The 15704-nt window shown below is 41.0% G+C and overlaps 1 protein-coding gene across 1 annotated transcript in view; it reads right to left on the bottom strand.

Annotated features, from left to right (window-relative positions):
* The window catches only part of LOC122549478 (lipoxygenase homology domain-containing protein 1-like), a gene marked incomplete at its 5' end in the record, with an annotated part of 196978 nt that overhangs the window by 98349 nt on the left and 82925 nt on the right, over positions 1-15704 (bottom strand). The window contains one exon of the mRNA XM_043689337.1: positions 14566-14644. Coding sequence (XP_043545272.1) covers positions 14566-14644 — 79 coding nt within the window. The remainder of the gene's footprint in view (positions 1-14565; positions 14645-15704) is intronic.

The following is a 15704-nucleotide window of genomic DNA, read 5'->3' as shown; positions in this document are numbered from 1 at the left end:
CTCAATCTGTCTCCAATGTGGGACTTTGTAAAAAGCTTTGCTAAAATCCATATAAACTACATTAAATAACATCCGTCATCCAAGCACTTGATCACATTTTCAAAAAAAACTCTAACAAATTTGTTAGCCATGACCTCCCTCTGACAAAGCCATAGCTGTTCTTCCTAATTAACCCATGTTTTTGCAAGTGGTATTAATTCACTTCAGAATTTTCTCTGATAGTTTCTCTGCCACAAATGTGACTCACTGATCTCTAATTTCCTCATTCATCTCTACCATACCTCTTAAAAAGTGAAACCACATTAGCTGTCCTCTAGTCCTTCCCTTGTGGCCAGAAAGGAACTAAAAGTTTTTGTCAGAATCCCTGCAATTTCCTACCTCATCTCCCATAGCAGCCTGGGATGCAATTCATACAGGCCAAGAGATTTGTCTGTTTTTAAGCCTGATAGAGCTTCCACTACTTCCCCATTTGAAATATTAAACCGTACAAGCTCCTCACAGTCACGTTTTCCTGAATTCTGTATTTATCTTCTCCCTTTCCAGCATGAAGACCAAAGAGATGTATTCATTCAACACCTTTCCAATATCCCGCAGCTTAGCACACAGGTTGCCCTCTTGACCCCAATGGGTGCTTCTCTTTCTCTGGTTTACCACTCCCCTTTAATATATTTATCAAATATCTTGGGATTTTCCATAATCCTGTTTGCCTGCCCTTTTTCATGCCTCCTTTTTGATCTATTAATTGCTTTCTTAAATTCCCTCCTCCATTTCATGTATTCTTCCAAGACTGTAGCTAAATTGCTGTCTTTGGATTTGCTAAAAGCCCTACTCTTCTTTATCCAGTCATGAATTGTCCTCAACATCCAAATTTCTCTGAACTTATTGCTCCTACATTTCCCTCTGAAGGATATATGTTGGATCTATACTCTCCCCAGCTACTTTTTGAATGCCCCCATTGCTCTGTTGAAAGCTAACCTGCAAGGAGCTGTTCCCAATCTCCTACGGCCAGATCCTGCTTTATTTTAATAAAGTCAGCCTTCGTTCAATCAAAAGCCATCTTTTTCCTTGTCCAAAATAATTTTGATACATACTGCATTATGGTTACTATCACCTAAATGTTCTCTCACTGACACATTAAACACTTGTTCAACTTCTTGCCCCAGAAACAGAACCACAACAGCGACTTCCCTTGTTGGACCTTTTAATGTTGTTGTGGTTCTGTTCGCCGAGCTGGGAATTTGTGTTGCAGACGTTTCGTCCCCTGTCTAGGTGACATTCTCAGTGCTTGGGAGCCTCCTGTGAAGCGCTTCTGTGATGTTTCCTCCAGCATTTATAGTGATTTGTACCTGCCGCTTCCGGTTGTCAGTTCCAGCTGTCCGCTGCAGTGGCCGGTATATTGGGTCCAGGTCGATGTGCTTATTGATTGAATCTGTGGATGAGTGCCATGCCTCTAGGAATTCCATGGCTGTTCTCTGTTTGGCTTGTCCTATAATAGTAGTGTACAAAATCCCATGCAAGGACTGCACAAAACACTACATAGGACAAACAGGAAGACAGCTAACGGTCCGCATCCATGAACACCAACTAGCCACGAAATGACATGACCAGCTATCCTTAGTAGCCACACACTTAGATGACAAGCAACATGAGTTCGACTGGGACAACACTACTATTATAGAAATTTTCCCTTGATACATTTCAAGAGAATCTGCCATCTCAATATCCATCATACTATAAGTATCCCAATTTATGTTGGAAAACCTGTTATCCCCTAGTATAATTCCCCAATTATTACTCTTGCACACTTCTGTGAACTGTCTACATATTTTCTCTCCTTCCTGCTGACTCTTTGGGGTCCTATAATACTCGCAGTAAAGTAACTGCCTCCTTAACATTCCTACATTCGATTCACAAAGCTTCATTTGAGGAGCCATTTCTCCTTATTGCAGTAATTGATTCCTTAATTAGTAGAGCTATACCACCACCATTTTTACACTCTCCTCTGTCTCACCTAAAAATCCCATACAGTGGAGTGCTGAATTGCTTTCCCTTAACCATGTTTCTGTGTTGTCAACAACATCATACGTCCTTATGTCATTCCATGTCCTTAATCTCTGTGAATTGTAAGATCTAACTATCCATAAATGTTGAAATTTTACTCTGTACCCTAATATCAAAGTCATTAATACATATTGGGAATGTATCTCTCAAGATGACAATTCAACATATGTACCATGGTCTGACTTGGATGGCCACTGTCACAAATTACCCCGTCCCTCATGTCATACATGTGAGCAAGTAGGTTCATTTTCCCTCGACCATCCTTAAGTGGTTAAAGGTTGCTCAGATTTTCTGTTGAACCCAGGGAATTTACGACATGGACAAATCGGAACTGATGGAGAGTAATCTTGAAGTGGTTCCTGAGATGAATTGTGAGAGTGCACTACATTTTGGAGATGCTAGTTCTGGATATGATGTTACATCAAGGCCTCATCTTTGTACTTTGTACATCTTGTACAAAGTATACTTTGTACTCAAATCCTTTACAATGACAGCCAACATGCCATTTGCATTACCTGTTGCTTACTACACCTCTAGTTTTCCCTGACTCATGAGAAAAAACATCTTGAGAATTTGGACAACAGCACTTGTTAATCTTTCACAATTTATTAAATACTCTTTCTTTTTGCTCTTCTCTAACAAAAAGGATAGCTTCACATTTATTCAGATTACATTCCACCTATCATGCTATTGTTCATTCATTTTAACCCGATAAAATCTTCTTGAAAACTTTTTGCATGCTCTTCATAACTTACATTCCAATCCAGTTTTGTATCATCAGCAAATTTGAAAATATTATACTTGGTCCCCACGTCCAAATCATTTATATGCGAATAGCTGTAGCCCATGCACTGATCCTTTCGTACCAGGCTTACTGATGTGATTATGGCAGGCTGTGTGGCAGAATCAGTCAAGATGTTTTGTGAGGCCAATCTTGACATAGAGTTCATTGTGCACTATATCTCGTATATTTTTCACACATGGCATTATGAGATCTCGATAGGCAGTAACAAGTAGAAGTTCCTAATTGATTACTATTGCCTGTTAAAAGCCTCTTTAACAGTCCAATTCACCATGAGTTGTGATTTTACCAATCTCAACATACAAACTAGACACCAGAAAACTTGACATGGAAATTAGAGTGGGGTCTTGGCAGGTTCAACTTGCTACTTTCTGGAATCTACAGTGTGGGAGGCATGTAAAAGAGGAAATTGACAAGGGTGTTCCCTGGGTTTGAGAATTTCTGTTACAAAGAGAGGTCGGACAGACAAGGGTTATTTTTCTTAGAGGAGATTGAGAGGGGACATGGTTAAGATGTATGAGGTGCACAGATAGGGTAGAGAGGAGGAACCATTTTCCCCTGATGAAGGGATTAATGACCAGGGGTCATAGATTTAAGTTAAGGGACAGACGGTTAGAAGACATATGAGGATAACTTTTTCATCAAAGTTAAAAAGCACACAACACCAGGTTATAGTCCAACAGGTTTATTTGGAGGCACTAGCTTTCGAAGCATTGCTACTTCATCAGGTGGTTGTACAGCAGAATCATACAACACAAAATGATTCTGTTCCACAACCACCTGATGAAGGAGCAGGGTTCCAAAAGCTAGTGCCTCTAAATAAATCTGTTGGACTATAACCTGGTGTTCTGTGCTTTTTAACTTTGTCCACCCCAGTCCGACACCGGAACCTCAAAATCATTTTTCACCAAAAGGGTAATGGAAATCTGGAACCTACAGCCTGTAAGAGTGATTAGAGGCAGAAACCCTCATCACGTTTAAGAAGTATTTACATTTGCAGTCTTCATGCCAAGGCATACAAGGCTATTAGCAAAGTGCTGAAAATGACATTAGAACAGCTAGACGGTTGTTTTTAATTGGTGTTGACATGGTAGGTTGAAGAACATTTCTGCACTGTAGATATGTGACTCTAACATGAGCACTGATAAAGTGGTCATGCTTCATGTGCAAGTTCACATGCAATCTATATCAATGGGCAGTATGATGACTCAGTGGTGAGGACTGCTGCCTCATAGTAACAGGGTTCAATTCACCCTCAGCTGACTGTCTGTGTGGAGTTTGCACATCATCCCTGTATCTGCATGGGTTTCCTCTGAGAGCTCTGGTTTCCTCCCATAGTCCAAAGATGTGTCCAAAGATCAGGACATCGAGCCACGTTAAATTGGCCATAGTGTCCAGGATTTGCAGGTTAGGTGGATTAGGCATGGGAAATGTTGGGTTACAGGGATGGGGTGGCTCTTGTTGGGATGCTGTTTGAAGGTGTGAACTCAATAGGCCAAATGGCCTGCTTCCACACTGTAGGGATTCCAGGACTCTTTGGATGTTGGCATCTGACATACATCGGTTCTTTGAATCCTCATGGTACACCTCTGACCCACTAACAGGATTCTTCAGCACTTCAATACTTCATCTCATGCCACAACAGAAATGATAATTGTAATGCTGTAGCAAGGACACTGTACACTCAGTTTATGGAATGGACCAGGTTACATCTTCAGGTCTTTATTTGTTTTTATAGGCTCAAAATGAATTAGTACTATCTGGATCCTCAAAGCATCCCTTTTTCACATTGTCCTGCCTTGTCTTTTTTGTGTTTTGCTCTCTCAGCCAAAGACATTAGTCTCATATTACCACGGAGTGCTATGGCATTTAATGTGGATACAAAGCCAGGAAATGTGACATGGTTGTCAGCAGGCCTCAGCTTAATCAAAGGTGACAACTTTTGCTCACGGGATCCTGAAACAGCAACTCAAGGGCAGCCTCTGATATCTCTGCCTGAGTAATAAACTGTATACCATCCATCAGATCGAATATAACGCAAACTTCTGAAGGTGTTCTGGCCACAAATTTTCAGTAGCTCATATCATATGTTTTATTAAACTCTTTTCCATGGGTTCAGAAATGCCTCATGCTACGATTTCTCTCTTCTGTATGTGACACTGCCCCATTTCACTCATGCAAATTTTTATTGTTGACATCGTTATGTCACAATCATGACCAATCCCTCTGATCTCGACAGCCACTCCAGCAAGCTCCAAATATTGATTTCACCATTCCCAATTAATAGGGTTTAATTCCCAAAGATGTCCACCTGTTTATAGTTGGTATCGGGTGTTAGATTCCTGGATCACCTGTACTGTTTCTGGGCAAGATCAAATCTCCACAAACAGGACAGTGTGTGGATGATCCAGAATGGGGCTAATATCCTTGCACGATGGTTTTCTGGTATTGTCAGGAGGAGTTGAAAGAGGCAGGGTCACCTGGCAAGCTGCTGGGCAGGTAAGAGAAAACAACGCAGCTGTAGCAGATCATTTGCCTTTCCAGGTCTCCCTTGCATCTTCTGCCTCTCCACAAATATCAGGGCGAAAACGTTCAATTTCCTTAGATTCACTGAAAAACATCTGGTCAAGAATTCTGCCATTTAAATGAGCTTATTAATAAATGACCATATTTCTCGTTTCTAATTTAAGCAGATGTGATTTGATACAGAAGGTGTGATGTAATTAAAAAGCCCCCTCTTCGTGATGTCTCTGCCAGAGGCAGGGATGGCCATTGGAACTCATGACAGCAACTGAAAGATTAACCCAATTTCAAGGGTTATAGACAATACAAATAACAAAATTGGGGAGAGAAGGGGAAAGAGGGAATTGAAGCAGCACTAGAAATAGTTGCTGCAGAAGAATGGAATGACAAGGCTTCTCTTTCTCAGAAATAGTGCTTTCGGAAATAAGGGCAATTGCTTAGGGAATTCTTGAGGACTAATTTGGATATCTTTAGGCATTGGGCATTAGGATCATTATGGACAATTAATCGTTGTCTCTTCAATTGATGATGATAGCATGCTAACTTAATTCTACCAGGGAAATGGGAGAGTGCTGGAGCCTGTGGGGAAGCATGGAGTGAATTGAATTGAATTGAATTAGCTTTATTAGCACATATACTCAAATGAGTACAGTGAAAAGTTTATAAGTCGCCACTTACAACGCCAGCTTAGATACAAATGTTCTGAAGTACAATCCTTAAGGTACAATCAGAGAAGTTAAGAAAAAAAGTTCCACTACAGCTACACACATTTTGATCCATAGGTCATAAAAACAAAGAAACATGACATCACAGATGGCGAGTATGTTTGATTTGATTTGATTTACTTATGGCCATGTGTATTTTGTTACAAAATACAGTGAAAAATGTTGTATTGTGTTACCACTCTCCAGTACCATTTTGAAACACAGAAAAATAAACCAAATCACAGAATATTGTTAGATATGATGCAGAGCTGGGAGGCAAGGTTTGGACAGGGGTAGTCAACATAGCTTTGGTCATGCCTAATAAACCTAGTGGATCTTTGTGAGGAGTTGATCAAGTGCTTGGACGATTTATATGGATTTCAGCAAGGCCTTGGATAAACTGACAAACAAGTTAAAAGCTTCTGGGATACGAGGTAACTTAGCAAGTTGGATCTAACATTGGCTTTGTGTCAGAAGACAGAGGATGGTGGTAGAAAGTTGTGTGGCTGAATCTTGGTGTGCAGTGCCATACCATAAGAATCAGTGCTGGGTCTCTTATTATTTTAGATAATCATAAATGAGAATGTAAGAGTGTGCGTGAGTTGCAGGGGGTTGATGATAAGTAAATTTTCACATGACACAAGGCTGGACAGTGTTATGTTACAATAGAATATAAATGTGGGCAGATCAGTGACAGATAGAATTTAACCTTGATAAAAGTGAGGTGATGCACTTTGAAAGAAGGAACAAAACAAAAAAATACTCAATGAATGGCAAGACACTAAGAAGTTCAGACGAACAGATCCCTGAAGGTAGAAAGTTAATGAGGTCATTAAGAAAGCCCATGGCATGTTTGCCTTTATCAGCCATGGCATACATTATAAGAGCAGGCAGGTTAAGTTGGAGCTGAGCAGAACTCTGGTTGAACCACACTGGAGTATGGTATAGTTCTGGTCACTATGTTATAGGAAGGATGTAAAGAAAATGCACCAGGATGCTGACTGTTATGGAGCATTTCATCTACGCAAAGAGGCTGGATAAACTCAATTTGTTTTCTTCTGAGCAAAAAAGATTGAGGGGTGGGTAAGATTATAAGGGACATGTACAGGGTGAATACAGAGGGGTGTAAGCACCCAGAGGATGGTGGGGCCTGGAATGCATTCTTCAGGAGGGAAGTTGAGGTGGGAAATCTGTAGCAATCATTAGTGGTGAGTCACCTGATAAGAATGGCTTGTGGCTAGACCAGGGAAACATTATAGTTCAGATGTCAACTCTCTGGAGTTATACTGCAGAGAACTAAGATGAGGACTTAGCTGGGGTAACATACAGAATATGGTGACTGGCATTGCACTATCCACACTCAGAACTATTTACTGCACTGTCAGGTCTGCCAGAAAACTCATTCTCTCTATCAATGAGCATAGAACCATAAAATCCCTATGGCTCAGACAGAAGTCATTTGGCTTATCAAGTCTTCACCGACCTTCTCAGCCAATACTTATAGCCCCACATTTATCATAGTTATCTCACTTAGACTGCACACTATGTGGTAATTTAGCATGGCCAATCCATCTAACCTGCACATTTTTGGACTGTGGGAGGAAACCAGAGCACCTTATCGAAACCCATGCAGACTTGGGGGCACATGCAAATCCACACAATCAACCAAGGCTGGAATTGAACCGGGGTCTCTAGCACTGTGAGACAGCAATGTTAACCACTATGCCACTGTGCTACCCAGCATGAAGGAGGCCAGTTCCAAATTAGAACAGGGCTTTGGACAGAATCTAATGACCCTCCTTTCTGATTTGATGGAGATAACTAATTCCACGGGGTAAAATGTTTCAGAGGTCTGGAAGTGCTTTTGGAGACTTGTATGCCTGCAATTTTGCAGCAGAGGTGGATCACCAATTATCTGATCTGCTACCACTTCCGAGCAATTTTTCTACAGGCTTTTGAGGAGGATGGCTGCCCACATGGAAGCAATCAGTCATCAAGTACGGCTATCAATCAATCAATTGGCAGCTATTCTTAGATGACAGTATCACATTAGATCAGCAAGTCATCAAATCGGAATCATTCATTCACTTGTTAAATGTGGGAATCATGAGGGAGGACGTCCTTCATTGGCACAGAGGTGTCATTACAGAAACAAAGCTCTCAAACTGATATTGGTGCAAATGAAGGTAGAAGTGTTGAGATCTATTTCATCGCTATAAGAGACCAGAAAACCCAAGCAGCTGAGTTGGCTTCAAGTAAGGACTTTCTCTGGCTATGGGTTCCCACCTGCTTCAACAGTGTTGAGGAGCAAAGACCTCAAAAACCTCTTTTGCTGCAGTGGGTTACAGAAGCATTGGCCATGGTTCGGTGGTGCATGAAGATACTATATATGGGCGGCACAGTAGTTAGCACTGCTGCCTTGCAGCTTCAGAGACCCGGCTCAGGTGACTGACCGTGTGGAGTTTGCATGTTCTCCCCGTGTCTGCACGTTCTCCCTGTGTCTGCATGGGTTTCCTCCCACAGTCCAAAAATGTGCAGGCTGGGTGAGTTGGCCATGCTAAATTGCCCATAGTGTTAGGTGAAGGGGTAACTGTAGGGGAATGGGTCTGGGTGGGTTGTGCTTCGGTGGTCCGGTGTGGACTTGTTGGGCCGAAGGGCCTGTTTCCACACTGTAAGTAATCTAATCTAATCTAATCTACATTCACGATAAGCTATACTGGCAGAGGTTCAGTTTGTGAACATCCCTCAACACTTGTGCTGTTGAAAGCACATGTTTGCTGACCTGTGCACCATCCTTGGGATGGGGTGATCGCAATGAGAAATTTAGGCCTCAAGAAATAGGGGTGATAGATGGTCACATAGGTGCAGGCAAAGTTCTTGAGGAACAGCCTGTTGTATTGACTGTCAAGAAGGGGGTTCCACTACCTACAGCTGGTGTGTGGTAATTGCAAATGTTTGGTAGGTGTTTGCTAGGTTTCCTCTGAATGTATGAGCCATCTTGGCTTCTTTTTTGACATTCTCAGGATCATAGGCGAGAATACTTTGACAAGCAGTCAGCATAACTACGAGGAGAGGGCAAGATGAGGATGCTTCCTGAGAAACAGGAAGACCGTCTGGGACTCAGGACATGAAGATAGTCTTGATTGTTTTTTAAACTCTATACTTAAGTAGGAGTAAGAATAAAATAAAAGTAAAGGTCTATATCCTCTTCTTTTTTTGGTATGTCTAGGGAGGTCTGGCCTTTGAATTACACATCCTACAACAGGTAGGAAATCAGAGATACTCCTGGTGATCAGGATGACCATTTGTGCATGAGGTCCCTCTGGCTGGAGCAACTTGAGCTCTGGATGTTTAAGCTTGACCAGCAGTTGGAAGCAGTACAGTGCTTTCACAAAGTTGGGAGTTCTGTGGATAGCATTTTTTAGGTACGGTGACTTCATAGCTTAAGAAAATGCAAATAGGGAAGGAATGGGTGACCAGACAGAAGAAGGACATCGGGTAGGAAGTGAGAGACTCTCCTGAATGCACCTCACCTGGAAACCATTATTTGCCTTGGAAAATGTTGAGAATGACAGTTAATTTGTGGAAGCCAGTTAAGACTAAAGCCAAAATACCATAGGTGGTCCAACTGCTGGGTGTGGGGTTGAGGGTGAGGAGTAGTGGTGTGGGGGAAGGGGTGTGAGAAAGTGATGAGGTGGTGTGGAAGGGCAATAGTAGTAAGGATTCGTTACTGAGGAGAGTAGACAGTTGATTTTGTGGCTATAAATATGACTCCAAGATGGTACCACAGTCAACAATGTCCCCAAACATTTGCAGATTTCTGAACAAAGAAGGGTTTATGGAGTGACTATGGGACACTGTCGCTGAAGCCGCCTGAGGCTGCCAAAGCAAGCATTTCTGGAGTGGACCCACAATGTTGCCACTGCCAAAGCCGACACTAAAGTCACTACTTTCCCACCAAGTCACCTATGCTGAAGCTGTCACTCAAGCCGATGCCCACTTCAGTCAACAACTGAAGCCACAACATTGCCGCTATAACCACAAGGAACAAAACAGAACTACCATGCTGCCACTACTATATCCATCACTGTAACTGCCGCACCAGTGTGAAGAGCAGTGGACCAGACCCACTGACAATTAAATTTTTGATAAAACAATGGCCACTATAGCCACAAGGAATGGACATCTGTATCCACTACGCTGCCGCTGCTGTGGCAGCAGCCCCTCATTACTGGCTTCCTCCAGTGCAGCCTCAGGAAAGAAAAGATGAACTCCTATGGTTGACAGAGTGTGGAGCCACAGCATAGTCACATTTTGGGCTCTGTACCAGAGGGACCCAGTACTCACTGGGCTCTGCTAAATGAAGTGGCCACAAATGGACACTGCCTGCTACTATCTTTTTTTGAGGCTCTGTAATTTTCCTTCTTGCCAGCTGCCATCTCCAGGCCCAGTTTTGGGCCATTGCTGGTTGGAACTGCCTTGGCCTTTCTTCCCCTCCTTATGAAACGAGATGAGCTGATGGCATTCACTGGGAGCTCACTCCCTCTCTCTATGATGATAGCCATAGAATAACAGTGTGGCAGGAAATGTTAAATGGTTAAAAATGGTTTACAAGTGGCCTTAAGAGTCTTAAATGTGAATTAATCTGCAGGTCTGAACGAGATGTACTCCAGACTGCTGAGGGAGACAAGGGAGGAGCTTTCAGCAGTCCTACTGTAATTTTCAAATCCTCTGTGACCACAGGTGAGCCACCTGAAGACTGGAGATTGTTGCTGTTGCCCCATTATTAAGAAAGTATAGGAAATTCTATTTAGATCAGAATATTTCAGGTACTTTACACTCCAAGTGGCCTTTAGCAAGACATTTGATATGTCCTCTCAAAGCAGACTGGTCAAGAAAGTAAGAGTCTATGGGATTCAAGGCAAACTGACAGGAAAAAGAGGGATGTTTCAGTGGCGTTCTGCAGGGTTTGGTGCTGAGGCCTTCGCTATTTGTGATGATTACTTATTAATTACATTAATGAGTTGGACTTAAATTAGGGGTATATGATCAAGATGACAAAAAAATGTGGAGGAGAGCTCAAATTGCAAGAAAATATCACAGACTGGTCAGGTGGGCAAAGCAGTAAAAAATGGTATCAATCCTGGAAAAGTATGAAGTAATGTATTTGGGAAGGGCTAACAAGACCCTGGAAAGTACTGAAGATCAGCGGGACCTTGGAGTGCATATCCACAGATCTCTGAAAGCAACAGGGCAGATAGGTAAAGTAGTTAAGAAGAAATATGGGATACTTGCCTTTATCAGCTGAGGCACTGAATACAACAGCAAAGAGTTTATGCTGAAACTGTATGAACCATTGGCTAGGCCACAACTGGAGTACTGCATTCAGTTCTGGTCACCACATTATAGGACAGATATGATTGCACTAGAGAGGGCACTGAGAAGATTCACCAAAATGCAGTCTGGTTGGAAGGTCTAAGCTATGAGGAAAGATTGAATAGACTAGAGCTGTTAGCCTTGGAGCAGCAGAGATTGACAGGGACCTGTTAGAAGTTTGAGAGGAAAAGAATGGATGTTTACGAAGGCAGCTTTTCCAGTAGTAGATGTCATGAATAACCAGTAGGCATAGATTTGAGGTAAGAGGTAACTAAGAGGGGTGTTGCAGAGAATTTTTCTGACTCGATGGAGGGAGTCTGTATCTCATTGCCCGAAAGGGAAGATGAATCAGAAACTCTTGTAACATTTAAGTAGTATTTTGATATTCACGCATTGTCATAGTATCCAGGGCTATAGGCCAGAAAAAGGATTGCTATAGTCAGATATTTTTTGACTGATGCAGATAAAATGGCCTCCCTCTGTGTTGTAAATGTTTATTACTCTGCAGATGGCAATTCTTTGCGTACTTGTCCCATATGGAGAGGTGATGGCATAGTGTAAAATCACTGCATTAGTAATCCAGAATCACAAACTAATGTTCAGGGGACATGGGTTTGAATCCCATCATGACAAATAGTGAAATATGAATTCAATAAAGAAAAGCCAGGATCGTGAATTAAAAGCTATTCTAATGGCAACTATTGTCAATTGTTGTAAAAACACACCTGGGTCACCAATTTGTTTTAAAGGAAGGAGATCTGCAATTCTTACCTGGTCTGGACAATATAACACCATCAATGTGTGGTTGCTGCTTAACTGAAAGAATTAAGTCTTTCAGTTCAAGGGTAATTAGGGATAGCCAATAAATGTTCGCCTAACCAGGATGCCCACATTCTATGAACAAATAAAATAAAAACAAGGAAAGGCAGAAACTGCCTCAGACTGCATTGGTTATAAGCTCTGACAACTCCTCAAATAGTAATTAAGTATTTCTGTTGCAAATCTAGCTGCACCCCATTCAAGTTGCTCTAGCAAAAATGGCATCTACTGACAATGTGAAAGATTGTGAAGTGTGTCCTGTTCACAAAATGTAGGACAAATCCAATCCAGTCAATTTTACCCCATCAGTCTTCTTTGTGGCACAAATACCTTGTATTATTGTCAGAATGTTGTCAAGGCCCATTGCCTTTGCAGCAAGTATGCAGTGCCTTCAACTATTTTTTGATATCATGTGAAGTGAATCAAATTAAATTAAGATTTGTATCTATATTACTGGTGGACTTCAGAAGAGATCTACGTGGATCATCTGCTTGGCATTTCTGGTGAAAATGGTTGCAAGTGCTTTGGTCTTGTCTTTTGCACTGAGGTGATGGTCTCCTTCATCAGAGAATGGGAATATTTGTGGTCGTCCTCCTTTCCCTGTTAACCTTTAACTGTCCACCACCATTCACAACTAATCTGGCAGAACTGCAGGGTTCATTTATTTTTGTCTAAATGCATTTGTATTGAATTTCATTGCAAAACTGTGCCAGTCCTAGAGCATAGAAACATTAGTGTGGGAACAAGGTATTTTATTAAAATGAAAGGTCAGGATCATTCTTATGGACAGATTGGAGGTGTTCTGCAAAGAAATGTGGCTTGTGGGCCCTCTTGTGTTTCATCTGTCATTTGCCGGTGTTTACCATTAGTGGAAATAATTCCACACTGTTAACAACATATTAGTCGTTTACTTCAATTTATTTAACTAATGTATTTGTTCAATTTCATTTTAAGTCAGACATTTAAATGTCTTGTTTATATCACTGAACTATTTAAAGGGAAAAAAAAACTATTAAACACTCATGTTTGCATCCAAGTATGTTTACCATTACATACTGGAAAATTTAGGCAGATATTTTTCAAAGTCATTAAAATGTCAAGTGCACCTTTTTTGCGAATATATACTTTTTTAACTAATGGTGTATTTTCAAATATATTTTCTGGAACCTCCACAGAGCTAATTCATGGAACCATAGAATCTTTGCAGTGTGGAAACCAGGCCATTTGGCCCAGCAAGTCCACACCGACCTTCCGAAGAGTATCCCATCCAGACACTTCCCCTACCCTATTACTTTACGTTTCCTCCTGACTAACCTACACATCCCAGTACAGCATGGCCAATTCACCTAACCTGCACATCTTTGGACTTTGGGAGGAAACCAGAGCACCCAGAGAAAACCAATGTAGACACGGGGAGAATTACAGAGATTGTGGTATAAGTATCTAAAGCTTGTAATTTAAACTACTTTACCAAGACTTCTTGCAGCACTTTGCCAATAGAAAACTGGCTAATCAAATGGAGGACCAAGACCCAAGGTTTGGTAATAAGAATAGGAGAAAAGTCAGTCATATCACGGTTTCAGCTGCTTTTCAACTGTATAAATTGGATGATCTGGAGAATTTTGCCAAAATACAGCTAGTATTTAAAATTACTGTTATCATTAATAATCCTTTGTATAGAAACTACAATGGAGAAATAGGACATCTAGCCCAACACGTCCAAATTGGGATTTATTCTCTCATTTTCTCAATAATCTCTTCATTCACATAATGAAGGTTAGCCAGTTGGAAAAAAACTCTGGAGTGTTACAATCTATCATGGAATTACACTTCAATATGAATTAGTGGCATTGTGATCAGAGTGATAGTGGGGATGAAAAGTGTTGATTTTTCTTTACCACATAAAGGATGCACAAAAAAGTACTTTTGTTAATCTCATGATATACCAAACACATTACGAGCAATGAAGTATGTCTGTGACACTGTTTTGATGTAGGAAATATGTCAGTTAATTAGTGCACAACAAGGTCCCACAGACAGTAACATGATAATGACAAGATTGTTTCTGTGATGTTGACTCAAAGGTAAACATTGAACTGACAAATGGTGAATTGATTCCCAAAAAGAGACAATAAGCCTTGGCAGTTTCATATTGACAATTCAGCAGTAAACAGTACATTGAACCTTGCAGAGATGTGGAAAAAATATAATTGTTTGATATCCATATCAACTCAATACTGCTTACATAATGTTAAAGTGAAATATTGTGATTAGAAATACCTTTTCTCTGGCTATTGTATCCAATAACAATATCATGGAGTTTTCCAAGGTACACTGCACTAAATCTGAATATGTCCACCTGAAAATGCAGACATTTAGAAAAAAATGTAAGTATCCTTCATTTCTTTACGTTAAGAAAAAAAGTAAAATTTGGAGCTGCTTAGTCAGAGAATTGCATGTAAGTGAAGTCATTTCAAGGGTGGACTTTTCCCATGTCTTCATAAGATGGCCTTGGTGGGACATGCAACAGCAAACATTAAAAAATCAGATTCCTAATGTGCAGAACAAAAAAATTCTGATATTCTGATAAGTTTCAAAACAGCTAGTTATGAATTTCACTGAGTGGCAACTATGTTATTCTCATGTACATTCATCTCAGTGATAGTGAATCTTGCGTTATTTCTAAGTGTCTGATTCTTCCCTTTTTCCTGAAAAACTAGATCATGCCAATTTCTGACATGAAAGTGTTACAGCCTACCACTTGCTTCTCTTAGCCTTCAAATAGCTCCATTGTCTACACCATGTTTGCTCAATCATGTTTCACCCTTTTTTGTCAACTCACCACTTCATCATGGCTGCTTTTGAACTAGTTCATACCACTCCAGCCCTTCAGGATTTCACTTTGGACCTCACAGACACTTACTCCTTGCATGAGTTTGTCAGGTCTCCTTGTAAGCAGGAACATGTATGCACCTCATACACCTAAAAAGAATGCGTCTTATGGTTTTTATCTGTCATTCTTAGTGCTCACTTACGTTGCTCATTTTTGAGGCTGAGGTCTCTGGAGCTGGCATTATGTTTCAGCACATAGACACTTCAGCCATAACCTATAGACTTTCTGTTTCTCTGGCTTGCACTGCTTTTTAGCATAAAGTGAGAGGTAGGTAGTTTCTTACTGTGCAGAACAGTGAACAGCCAAGGGGTTGACATGTTTCTATACTAGGCAATTTCAATGTCACACCTATAACATGTGTTAGGCACTCAGACAGAAAACACATTGCATGTGTTTCAACTAAGTGGCTACATTTGAAAGTGAAAGGAGACCATTCTTCAGTGGAGTTAAGGGGGACTATAATCAGCCATAGGGCTCCACCAAAGTTTGATCTCAGTCCAAGAGGATAGCTTCAGGCACTTGGTCT

This window comes from Chiloscyllium plagiosum, chromosome 4 (assembly GCF_004010195.1).
Source record: "Chiloscyllium plagiosum isolate BGI_BamShark_2017 chromosome 4, ASM401019v2, whole genome shotgun sequence".
Lineage (NCBI taxonomy): Eukaryota > Metazoa > Chordata > Chondrichthyes > Orectolobiformes > Hemiscylliidae > Chiloscyllium > Chiloscyllium plagiosum.
Note: the sequence above shows the minus strand (reverse complement) of the source record. Positions and strands in the feature narration are given on the sequence as shown.